The sequence below is a fragment of the Macrobrachium nipponense genome, chromosome 25 (genome assembly GCF_015104395.2).
Source record: "Macrobrachium nipponense isolate FS-2020 chromosome 25, ASM1510439v2, whole genome shotgun sequence".
Lineage (NCBI taxonomy): Eukaryota > Metazoa > Arthropoda > Malacostraca > Decapoda > Palaemonidae > Macrobrachium > Macrobrachium nipponense.
The window spans coordinates 38,754,104-38,767,043 of record NC_087214.1 but is presented as its reverse complement, the minus strand read 5'-3'; the positions used below and the strand labels follow the sequence as shown (position 1 = coordinate 38,767,043).

The window sequence follows — 12,940 nt, the reverse complement described above, 5'->3', positions numbered from 1 at the left end:
GAGATCCCACACATAGATGAGGTTAACCAAGAGGGCGAGGTTGTTCACAGGGAGAAAATGTTTTCCCTCAGTCATTAAATTTATATGACTCCTCTGTGTCTTGTTATTTTTAATTTTTAATTTATAGTATCAGGAGTGCAATGGGCCCTCGACTGGAGTCTATGGTTGCACCTCTATATTCCACTAGCCTTATATCTGAGGGCTCTTTTCAAGATGTTACCGTTCCTTGGAGGGCAGCAATCTACACCTCATTTATACTTGGGCAACTTGATATTGCCTGAAGATATTATTTCAGGTGTTTCTTTATAAGTCCTGTTGCCCCTACCACCACAGATATTATTTCTATTGCCTTCAGTTCCCATGTGCTTTGCAGGTGGTTCTTTAGGTCTTGGTATTTTGTGACTTTCAGCTCAATTGAGGCTAGAGTCACTGGGTACTTTCACATTTATAATCTGTTTTTTCTTATTTGTGTCTAGATCACAATAGCAGGTTTTATAGCACCTCCTACAACATATCATCCTGTTGGAATTTCCTTTTCATAAAAGATGGTAACAGTCCTATTGGAGGTGACAGGATCTGGTTCATACTTCCACACTTTTTCTTTTACTTCAATTCTCTATTCTGTACATATTTTCAAATGAATATATTTCCAGATCTTGCTGTGGCAGGCTGTGTAGTGACCATCTGCAAGCAGGGTCTGGCAGGCTGATATCAGATGACCACCACTCCAACCGTTGCATGACAAAACTTACACTGGTCACTTCCTGATATGCCTGCCATTTTCTTGAAGCCATATTACTAGCATTTCTCCATTATAACCTAGATCTCCATTTCTTATCCATCTAAGTGATTCTTCTTTCTCTATGCAACTTTTTTCCTGTTCTTCATGAAATCCTCCTGACCTTCTATGGTCATTCCACTTTCCCATTCTAAGTTTCTCGTCTCTGTGACTGTATCTCTCTGGCTTATTCAAATTCAAATTCAAATGCTTTATTTCAGACATAAAAGGCCATAGACAAATACATACATATACAAACACAAACATATATAAAAAGTCTCCACACTCCAAGAGGATAAAATTGAAAATAAGTATGAGAAATGATTATGAAATAGAGGTGAAAAATTATTATATGAATGAGATGCGGATAATGAAACTAAATGATTCTTCCTACTAAAAAGGCGCATACATATGTAGCATCAGAACAAAACAAAGAAATACTATATTCTTGCATAAAGAGCTCACCAAGTACACTAAGCATAAATGAGGCTTTTCCAGTGTTTGAAAATAATTTAATTATGCAAGTCAACTGGGTGGGCAACCCTCTTCATAATACAGTTTTTGGAATTCTTCAGCCTTTGCAAATAGCATGTTATGGTTTTGCGTATCAGTTCTTGAAATGATGGCTGACCAAAAGCCACAAAAAGAGCGGATGTGCTTGCATGCCTTGGAATGCCCAAGAGTCTTCGTAAGCTATCATTGTAACATACTCTCAGCTTATTCATAGTTCGTTGTTTCGCTCTGACAACCAAAGACATGCCATAAAAACTTGTACAAAAACTCTGAAAAAGCATTTTCTTGACATCATCGGTACATTTAAAAAAGTTCCTTAAAATCATATTGCTCCTTGCACATATACCTCTATTCAAATATTCTACATGGGTATCGTCCGAATTTTGAGCAGTAAGATAATATCCTAGGTACTTTATTCCCTGTACAAAATCTATAGGTACATTGTTAACAACAATAGGTGATATATTACTTGGGCAGATCTTACTCTTAGAAAAAATTATACATTTGGTCTTCTTTACGTTTAACAATAAAAGTCTGTCAGATATAAAATCACAACAAATGTTTATAAGCTGCTGCAACCCACTTACTAAAGGAGCAAATAAAACAATATCATCAGCGTACAACAAATGGTTTTAAATCATGTTGTTTAAATAACATCCCACTTTAATTTGACTCAGTCTATGTGAGAGGTCATCCATATATACATTGAACAGGTAAGGTGAAAGTAAACTTCCCTGTCTCACTCCACGTGAAGTGGAAAATTCACTCGAAAATACATGGCCCCATTTGACAATTATTTGCTGATTTTTATACCATTCACCTAGCAGTTTGATAATATAGCAAGGAACATTTCTTTTTGACAGTACTTCAAATAACATCTTATGAGACACTTTATCAAAGGCCTTAGACATATCCATGAAACAAGCAACTACAGGTGTTTTACGAGCATTATACTCCTCGGTTACGTATTTAAGAATATGAACTGGTATTTCCGTTCCATGATTGGATTTGTAAGCGAACTGGTTGTCACTTGTCAATAAGTGCTTTTTGCATCTCTCCAATATAATCGCTTCCAAAACTTTTGAGATAGCAGTGGCTAGAGCAATAGGCCTATAATTGGAAATGTCACTGTGGTCCGCATTTTTATCTTTAATCAAAGGAGAGAGTATAACCAGAATAAGATCTCTTGGTAAGTAGGAATGACAGAAACAGGAAGTGACGAATAAACTTAGTAAAACTCTAGTAAAACTCTAAATAATGGATGAGCCTCAGTTAAGTGCTGAAGGGTCAGCACGTCATGTGTACGGCTACTTGAAGTGTTCAAAGAATTTAAAGCATTCAATATTTCATTGACATTTGTCCCTGTAACATCTGGCTGACCTTGATTTTCCATTAGGTCTGGAACAGGATGAGGAGGGTCGTTAAACAGCTCAGAATAATGTTCTTTCCATAACTTGGCAATGTTTTCATAACCACTCACTCACATTATTTATCACGTCAGGTAAGAAGATTCGGGATTTTCTTTTCTTATTTATTTCTCTCCAAAATTTCTTCATACTCCCATTAAGACTTGTAGCAATTTTATCTGATCTAATTTCTTCCTCATTTTCCCTACAAAATCTGAACATCCCTTTGCACTGAGCTTTAGAAAATTTCATTTTATCATAGAAATATACCTTCCTTTGATTACCAGATTCCTTCCATGCTAAATAGTCATCCCGTGCTTCATGATGGAATTCCTTTACAAAGTCATTCCAACCAGGAATATGGTTGAAGCCTCTGTGATTCGTCTCCTTAGACTCAGACGACCGCTGAAGTGCACTAATTATGTCCAAAAGAAATTTCTCAATAGCTCTACAATGATCTTTGTTTTGACATGATCTTGTGTTGCATTGTAGAGTTTCCAAGGGCAACTCAATGTTTTTCAAAGCTTCTTCAGATGTGCGTTAGAAGACTAGGAGGGCAGACAAGGTGGTCTAATCAACGGGTGTGGCCCGTTGCATCACTCACCCAAGTGTAAGTGTCGGAGGGCATCACAACAACATCACCAATACAGTAATTGTAATGGGTGCAAAAGTCTTTCAGCTTGTTACCAAACCGTGATTCAGGTTGAGCGTTAAAATCACCAACTACAAAAATCTTTCCATTTGGGTGATCTGACATGAGACAGTGTATTTTTGCTAAACAATCAATATACTCTGGCTCATTTTGTCCGTCTAAGTATGGAAGATAACAGGTGATAGACATGTCAATACAAATTAGTCTGTCATCTGAGGTGTCCACTCGCTGTATACAAGAGGCAAGGCCCTTTCGGTACAGAAAAGCAACGCCCCCATAAGGACGACCAGCCAACATCTCCCTCGATAAATCAACTGGGGAAACTGCATAATATGCAAATTCAGAATTTATTCTATTCAGGTAGTCTGATTCTTGCACCGGAAGCGAGGTCTCCTGCAGACAGACTATATCAGAAACATGAGTTAATTCGGCTACATCAAAATGGCAATTTCTTACTGATCTACAGTTATAAGATGTAAATCTTCTATTTGTATCAGGGGTGCAATAGGCCACACCTGGGGTATAAGGTTATCTCTTAAAGAAAAAGCTTTCCCACAATCATTACATTTAAATGGCTTCTCTCAAGTATGAACCCTCATATGAATGTTAAGATGATCTTTCCTAGAAAATGCTTTCCCACAATCATTACATTTAAATGGCTTCTCTCCAGTGTGAATCCTCATATGAATGTTAAGATGATGTTTCCTAGAAAATGCTTTCCCACAATTATTACATTTAAATGGCTTCTCTCCAGTGTGAACCGTCATATGAATGTTAAGATGATCTTTCCTAGAAAATGCTTTCCCACAATCATTACATTTAAATGGCTTCTCTCTAGTGTGAACCCTCATATGATATTCAAGATGACCTTTCAAAGAAAATGCTTTCCCACAATCATTACATTTAAATGGCTTCTCTCCAGTGTGAACCCTCATATGAATGTTAAGATGATCTTTCCTAGAAAATGCTTTCCCACAATCATCACATTTAAATGGCTTCTCTCCAATGTGAACCCTCATATGATATTTAGGATGACCTTTCAGAGAAAATGCTTTCCCACAGTCATTACATTTAAATGGCTTCTCTCCAGTGTGAACCCTCATATGATTGTTAAGGTCACCTTTCAAAGAAAATGCTTTCCCACAGTCATTACATTTAAATGGCTTCTCTCCAGTGTGAACCCTCATATGAATGTTAAGCATACCTTTCAAAGAAAATGCTTTCCCACAGTCATTACATTTAAATGGCTTCTCTTCAGTGTGACTCATCATATGAAAATCAAGATTACTTTTACTAGAAAATGCTTTCCCACAGACATTACATTTAAATGGTTTCTCTCCAGTGTGAACCCTAATATGAATGTTAAGATTACTTTTACTAGAATATCCTTTCCCACAGTCATTACATTTAAATGGCTTCTCTCCAGTGTGACTCATCATATGATATTCAAAATTACTTTTACTAGGGAATGCTTTCTCACAGTCATTACATTTAAATGGCTTCTCTCCAGTGTGAACCCTCATATGAATGTTAAGCATACCTTTCTGAGAAAATGCTTTCCCACAGTCATTACATTTAAATGGCTTCTCTCCAGTGTGAACCCTCATATGAATGTTAAGCATACCTTTCTGAGAAAATTTTTTGCTTCCCACAGTTTCATTACATTTAAATGCCTTCTCTTCCAGTGTGGAACAACCTCATATACCATGGTTTAAGATTACCTTTCTGGAGAAAAATGCTTTCCCCCTTTTTCTTAAATGGTTTTCTCTCAGTGTTGAACCCTCAATTGAATTCAAGATTACCCTTTCAGGAGAAAATGCTTTCCCACAGTCATTACATTTAAATGGCTTCTCTCTAGTGTGAACCCTCATATGAATGTCAAGATTACCTTTCTGAGAAAATGCTTTCCCACAGTCATTACATTTAAACTGTTTCTCTCCAGAGTGAAGCCTCATATGAATGTTAAGATGACCTTTCTGAGAAAATGCTTTCCCACAGTCGTTACAGATAAATGATTTCTTTCTATTGTGAGCCCTCAAATGACTTGCAAGCTGAGTTTTTTTGATATATTCTTTCCCACAGTATTTACACTTGAATGGATTTCCCACAATGTAACTCCTCGTACGACTGTTTGGATGAGTTTTTTGAAATAAAGCTTTCCCATTTCTTTCCATGGTGTTTTGTTTCTGGGAAAAAGCTTTACCACATTCGCAGAATCTGAACTGCCTCCCTCCAGGGTGAACTGACATTCAAGTTCTGAGGTGGTGTTTCCAACAAAACTGATTTCCAATATTTTACACACGAATGGCTCCTTTCTCATGTGAGCAGTAGTATCTTTTTCAAAATTCGCTTCAGTTTTTCTAATCATGGAAAGTGTACAGTTACCATAGGTGTCAATGTGCTACATAACAAAAACAGACTTCACACTGCATATACCAGGACAATAAACTACACCTAAACATTAAACTTGACAAGAAAATCTGGTAACATAAACCAATGTATGTCAGCTTTTTCCAACATTCCTAAATTTCTGGCAAAAATCTCCAGAAGTTTTCATAATCTTGATAGAAGTGCATCTGAAATGAGAAAATATAACACAATCAGAAGTATGTCTATGTAAATGGAAAAGCAATTTTCTTAAAGCCTCTTGTCCTTTTCCAGATAAACAAATCAGAAGCCTAATAGAGAGTATTCTTTCGCACAAAACTACAATGAGCACTGCAACCTGTTAGCATTGCACAGTCCAAACTCTTAAATCAGGGAACCTTGGGACCAGGCAGCCACTGCTGGAAAACAGAAAATCACGGAATATAGAATAAAACCCCTCAAAAATGAAGCCCTATGTAAACATGCAAGCTAATTGCACATACATATAGCCTAGTTACTAACTTAGCCTACTATTTTGCAAAGTTCAGACACCACTTTTTATCATATTTTATTACTCAAATATTTTCACTAAATCATTTCATAACTTATGTATTTTATTTCTTTAAACTCTTTCTTCATTCTAAATAATTTTAGATAAAAAAATATACTTTATATAATGCGCTTAGCCCACATTCCTGAGTTAGCCAAACCATAAGTCAATTACTTTATTTTTCTCAGAATCTGCAGAATATTATTGATGACTTTCCTCTCCTAAATTTAACATCTTCATAATTATCGCTATTACTTTGTACGTTATTGATTTTTATTATAGAGGGTAATGAAATGACAGAATTTCTGGAATCACACACTGCTTCTGGTGGCACTTGTCCAAAAACATAAACTAAGCCCATTGCCATCTATTGAGGAGAAAGAACGCTAAACATTCACTATTGGGAGGATAAAGATAGAAAACCTTTTCTAGTATAGATAAAGATTTAAGTTTGCACTTCTTACCTCTAGCATCATCTGCCCTCATGCAAGACACATCAAATGGTAAATATACACTACAATATATAAGAAATAATCAAGACCGTTATCACCTGGTTCCCAAGCATTACTCCACAAACACAGTGCAGGCACACTACACTATTCACGTGAGGTGCAGTTTTTTTTTTGTTTTTTTCTAAAGCTACAGTTTTACTTTTTACCCTTTCTCTTTCATACTATTTATTACACTGTTTAACTGAACTCAACAAACTAATAGCTGCTGATTCAAAATCAAGCCGAATCACTGGAGTTCCCAGACCACATCTGAAATAACCTACAACGGCAGTCTTTGAAGCATGGTCAAATGGACTGATCACCAACAACCACATTCTAAGGATCCTTCACACTTTCATGACAATGACTGGGGGGAGAACATTAAGCTAAATGCTATGCAATGAGCTAAGCAACTATAACTAGTCTGAAGGGGATGAAATATTGCAATTTTTGAAAGTAGATTGTATTTTTTCTGACTATACAAGCCTGAGGTCCTTTACAATAGGAATACTTGCGGCATAGCTGGAATACAGCCGTTAAATTCTTGAACAAGGTGGTTAGGCGGTAATTACCTTCCGGTAGGCAGAGAGACTCGCCTCCCATGACTTAAATACTCCAATTTACTTGCAGCCCATGTTTCAGATAGAGGGGTGGCATGAAGTGGGCAATTAGTGTAAAGGACCTCAGGTTTGTATATTTAGGAAAAATAAAATTTGCATACTTTCAAAAATTGCAATTTGTTCCTACACGATATACAAACCCTCGGTCCTTTACAATAATCAGACTCACTGGTTGGAAGGAGGAATCTGATTGAGTCTCTAGGTCTGACTGGAGTTCAGTACACCTGGACAATTCCTCCTGCCTCTGACACATTGATCAGTTGAACAGAGTCTAAGAACTGCAAAATCAAAAGTCACATCTCTGGGCCTTTTCGAAATGAGTGAGGAATTGTAACTCACATGAAAGAGGCAGTGAAGAATATAAAGTGTCAGAGACATTAAGACCAAAAAAACAGACGTTCCTGCCTTACTTCTCGCATTCCCTTTCTCCCCTGGCTAGAGGAAGGAGCGGGACTGCCTCTATGATTCTATTAAGAAATTAGAATACAAATTTTCATAATAAAATTTATTATTTGGATACATACCTACTGTCAAAGTTAGCTATATCTCTGCCCCAATTAGGCATTAAAAAAAATAAATATGATATTGTTATGATACAATAAAGTTTGTTCATACTTACCTGGCAGATATATATAATCAAGTACCCACCCACCTCCCCTCAGGGGACAGTGGCACTAGAAAATCTGAATAGAAAATGGGAATGGTTCCTGATACCCACCTCCCAGCGGCGGGAATGGGTACTAACCACCTGGCCGACCACTGCTTGTGTCGTAAGTTTTGAAATTCTGTCGGACTTCGGAGAATACAGCTATATATATATCTGCCAGGTAAGTATGAACAAACTTTATTGTATCATAACAATATCATTTCTGGTGTCGACCTGTGTCGGCCGATGAAAAATCCCTGCAACTCATTTTTCTAGTATAAGTAACCTCTATAATATACCAGAGAAAAAGCTAACATGGTTATGCTGAGGTTACTACCCCCAGCGCGATCACCCAAAGGGTGTCGGTATAGTATAGGGGCGTCGTGTTACCACAAACCACAGGACTTCTGCCATTTAGAAAGTTCCCTTCAAAATCCCTCTCTTTGGTGGGAGCCGCTACAACGAAATCCCACCACCCGTCTTCGCTCGCCACTACTACTACTACCCACGCGCTACTTCTCATTCCTGTATATAGAGCTGTGCTGTTCAGATACACAAATTTTTCTATTGTGCTAGACGCAAAATTCCAATAATTATGAGTGCCCAATCTTCTGCTGCTTTGAAGTTGGGTACCCCAATTTGGTTTTTTATCATATTTAAGTTATTGTAAGTATGCTATCAGTCCAGGCCCCTCAAAATACGAGTTGAGGGTGCCGGCGGCTGAGCCGCCATTTTGAGCGTCAACATAGCAACAGCAAATTACGCACAGCATATGTAAAATTATATATATAGGCTTAGCTTTGCTTATAAGATGATTAAAATGTGATATTTCTGTTAGAACAGATATTGGTTACATTTTATAGAGATATGGCTTATATATTGATACGATAAGATCTCGGTGCTTGTGAGCCATTCTCGAACCTAGGCTAGTCTTATAACGATAACCATATTTGATCCTTAACTGGATACATGGTTAAATTATCCCTAGTTAGCTTAAATTGATAAGCCTGATAAGCTTAAATGCATGTTTTTCTCGTTATAGCGATTTAGGTCCATAAAGTGACTTTGCTGATATGATCGGGGAAAATTGCCCATTACGAATGGGAATTTAAGTGATACTATGGGCTACGTAGATTAGTACTAGATATTAAGAGATAACTCCTATGCACTTTGTGATATATTGTTATATTTAAGCTAATAAATACCCTAAGTAATGGTATTATGTGCATAGCCTACCTGGATAACCTCCTGACCGGGTTGGACCACTTCGATCGCGACGAGCCACGGCCAGTCAGCGAAAGATCTAGGCTATGTAGCCTATGAGTGGATCCACCCTGGATCAGGGGTAGAGCCAAGCAACATGAACTATTACTGACAAACCTCTAATCTCATAGATTAAATAAAGGATATTATTTCTATAATATCCCTACTCGATTATCTCTGGAGCCTCAGCGAACAGAGAATATCCTTAACGGAATGATTAGAGGCAGGGTAGAAGAATAATAGTACCCGAAGTTCGGCATTGCCGGAATTCAGACAGATTTATTCCTAGCTTCGGCAATTATAGAGGTACGCCATGTCTTTTTCTTCGACATCGACGAAGTTCGGTGCATCAATACAAGCATGCCTCTTAACGGAATTCTCAGTTTATACTATTACACTTAAAGATTATAAGCCTCATTAAGTTAAGCCACTTAATAATAATAGGTTGGTAACGGAACTGCATGCTTAGACGGAATATTTCAGCAACGAAATATTTTGTCAACAATTTTAGCAACAAACCACCAAAGGGAAGAAAACTCATTGAGTTTTTTCACATTACAGGTGGTCCGTTGCCAGGCTGAGGGATGCCACGCATCATTGGGGAATCCGTACGGCCACCGAGCACACGCAAATTGCGCGGTGCAACTGGACAACTACGTGGTCTGGCACCCGGACGCCTGTACCGTCTGTTACGATCTAGTGTCCATCATGTCTAACGAACAGGTAAGGACTTTATGAAATTGTTTTACATATATTAAGGAATATAGTAATACGAATCCATAAATCAATCAACAAATCCGCCACTAAAAGAAGATTAAATTACAGACGGATCAGGCGACCTACCATGATGCTAGGGTGTCCCTTCGCAAATGGGTGGGGGGCTTCGGCAAGAACGTGCCTAAGGGTCAGCCTTATGTGCTAGATGCTGACCTCTGCGCCATGATTTTTTCCGGTGCTACACTAACAACGGCGGTGGCCAGGGAGATTGCCGAGCCCCTCATCGAAGCGATACGCGCGGAGACGACAACCACCTTAGAGGAGCAGCAAGGATTAATGGACGACGTTGCGGCGATCAACATCAACGTCGAACCCATGGTCACGGAGGAACAGTTAGGTGGGGAGGTAAGTGGGGCGAGTTCCCATCCCAGTCCTTCTCCTTCCCTTGCTTCTCTTCCATCCTTTAAAGGTTTTACGAAACCCATTAAAGAACAAGGAGTACCGTCAGTTATTCCTAAAGTCAAGAAGACTTTAAAGAAAACTAAGTCTGTTCCGCCAGCGGCGAAGGAGTTGTCTTCGGCGTCACAGCCGTCGACATCGTCCGTCATTCAGCCTGCTGCCATAAATCCTTCCCCTACCGAAGGAACAGGGTCAGTCTCAAGGGCGGCGGAACGGTCATTCGACCCTGATGATTTCACTAACCAGTTGTTAGCAAGGGTTACTGGTGTCATAGATCAGAGGCTAGATGCATGCCTCGGGCCAACACCGGACATCTCCAATCAGGCTCTCTCGTCATTGACGGAGAGAATTAAGCCTATTGAGGAGATGCTCTCCGGTCTCCTTCGCTCCGGAACACCAGCCCTATCAATGATGGTTCCGGATGCCTCAAAGCTTCCCCCATTTGAGAATGACAATCCTTGGAGCTTGGCCCTACATGCTTCCCTTCGTAGAAGGGAGACTGACTATTGAGGGGTGTGGTTCAAGACCGATTGAAGCGAAGTATTTCGCCGACAACCTAGATAAGAAGACAAAGTACCGAAAGAAACGGTGATCTTCCCCAGAGAACAGGCCCAAGCTGCCTGGGTCCGTTGTCTATCAGAACTGAACTGCGTAAATACCAAATTGACATCACACAAAGGAAAGTACACGATGTTCGTCACTCCCAAAGGAATTCCGTCACCTTGTACATCTAAGGTGGCGGAGTTGACATTACAAGCAATAGTCGAAGACAAACCAATGCCAGTCCTGAGGGAAACAGAGGCTACATCTCTTCTGTTGCCCACGGGACTAGACGCTTGGAATAACGCTCCGGCGACATTTACTTCAGGTAAATTGGAGCCGGATTGCGCTTTGGACTTATTTTCCGAGAGATTGCCCAAACTCCCCGACTAGGAGGAAGACGTGATTTTCTTTGTTCTGTGTTTTTTGTGCTTTTCTAAGGATTACCATCATTATGGAACGTGCAGCTATCGCAGCAGCTAAGTTAAGTACCTTGAAAAGGTTTGGATTTAGTCTTGTCAGTCAGGGGCCTGTATTTACCGTTCTTTAGGTACGAAATAAGGCCACCTGGTCTGGTGCATGGCGGCCACGGCTCGCCTCGTGTTCGTTAGGTTTCTCGGTCTCCCGTGGAATCTTTCACTGTTTGACCTTTTAGGGTATATTTTTATCACGTGCTTCTCTAGTCTTTTTTATTATGCGTATTCTATTTTTATTTCATTATTTACATCGTATTGTGGGGAATTTCCTTGCCTCCCTAGATCTCGTTCATGCATGCATGTATCTTTATCTAGATCGTAGGCATCTGAGTGATTATTTCTATCCTAGTCCTGATCCTAGCTATTGCTCTTCTTATCGGCTAAGGCTAGCTCTGAGTGGTAGGCTGTCTTCTTCGGAACCAGCTTACCCCTCCTGGACTTTCTTTTTCTTTCACTCGTGTTTTTTCCCCCTTTTTTCATGTTTTTTTTTTATGTAAGTTTTATGATTAGGGTTAGCTTGTAAGGCGACCAGTTTAGCCAGTTTTGTTGCATTACATTTGTGCTTTATCAGGGCCCGTTAGGTTCATGTGGTCTTGTTCCAGTCGGTTGTGTTGCTTTTCCACCTCCTGGTCCACCCATGGTCACGTGTACCGCTCTTTAGGCAGTTTTGTTGCATCATTTTCATATACAGTTTTATTGCCTTTAGTTTTATGGCCCTTTATGTGCACGTGGTACCGACCCAGTCGGTTGTGTTGCCTTACCGTTCTGGTCCACTGTAGATCGCGTGTACCTCTGGTCGCTCTTCCCCAGTCTCCCCCCCTTCTTCTCTCGCCTATAGGGTAGTAGGGAGGGATCTGTCCTTGCTTGCTCTCAGTCGCTTTGGCATCACCCGAGCACTGCCCCCCCCGTTCCCCTCTCCTAAGGGGGTAGGGGAGTCTGGACAGCCTGTGCTACTGGGGGACCGCTCTTCTCCCTCGGCTCTGGGAGAACTCCGGCGTGGTCAGGGGTGAGGGTTACCCCCCTCCGCTCGCTCCGGTCTTCCCCGGCGTACCTTGGGTCTGATTTCTCTCCCTCCTCATTATCTTACCTCCCTGCTAACGGACGGAACACCTGCTCCCTTACCCCGGTGTACCTTCGGTTGTTGGAGAGGGTGCGGAGTGGAGGCGATTTCAGTCGGTCATAACAGCTTTCCCTATCTTATGTACCTCTCTTCGTTTTCCGGTGGATTGTTCTTGCTATCTGAGCACTTCTCTAGTTGACGGAGGGAGTGTTGTTTATACGCCGGAGCTACATGCTTCATTTTTAATAAAAAAATTTTCTAGTTTAAGCTGCTTAGCTTAAGCATAGGGCATCCTCTCCTGTTCTCCGGTGTGTTTTACCTTCTGTGAAACTCTATGGGTTATATAATAATTTATGGTGGAAAAAATTTTCTCTCCTCCGGTGTACACCGGAGTTTCCCAAC

At 40.0% G+C, this 12,940-nt stretch overlaps 2 protein-coding genes across 2 annotated transcripts in view; one reads left to right on the top strand and one right to left on the bottom strand.

Moving 5' to 3' along the window:
• Positions 1–12,940, top strand: part of LOC135199381 (zinc finger protein OZF-like) — a 497,889-nt gene that overhangs the window by 185,904 nt on the left and 299,045 nt on the right. The window lies entirely within an intron of this gene.
• LOC135199380 (zinc finger protein 665-like) lies at positions 7–4,986 on the bottom strand. The gene has a single exon (XM_064227365.1). The coding sequence runs from the start codon at positions 4,969–4,971 to the stop codon at positions 3,931–3,933; it is 1,041 nt and encodes a 346-aa protein (XP_064083435.1). The 5' UTR covers positions 4,972–4,986; the 3' UTR covers positions 7–3,930.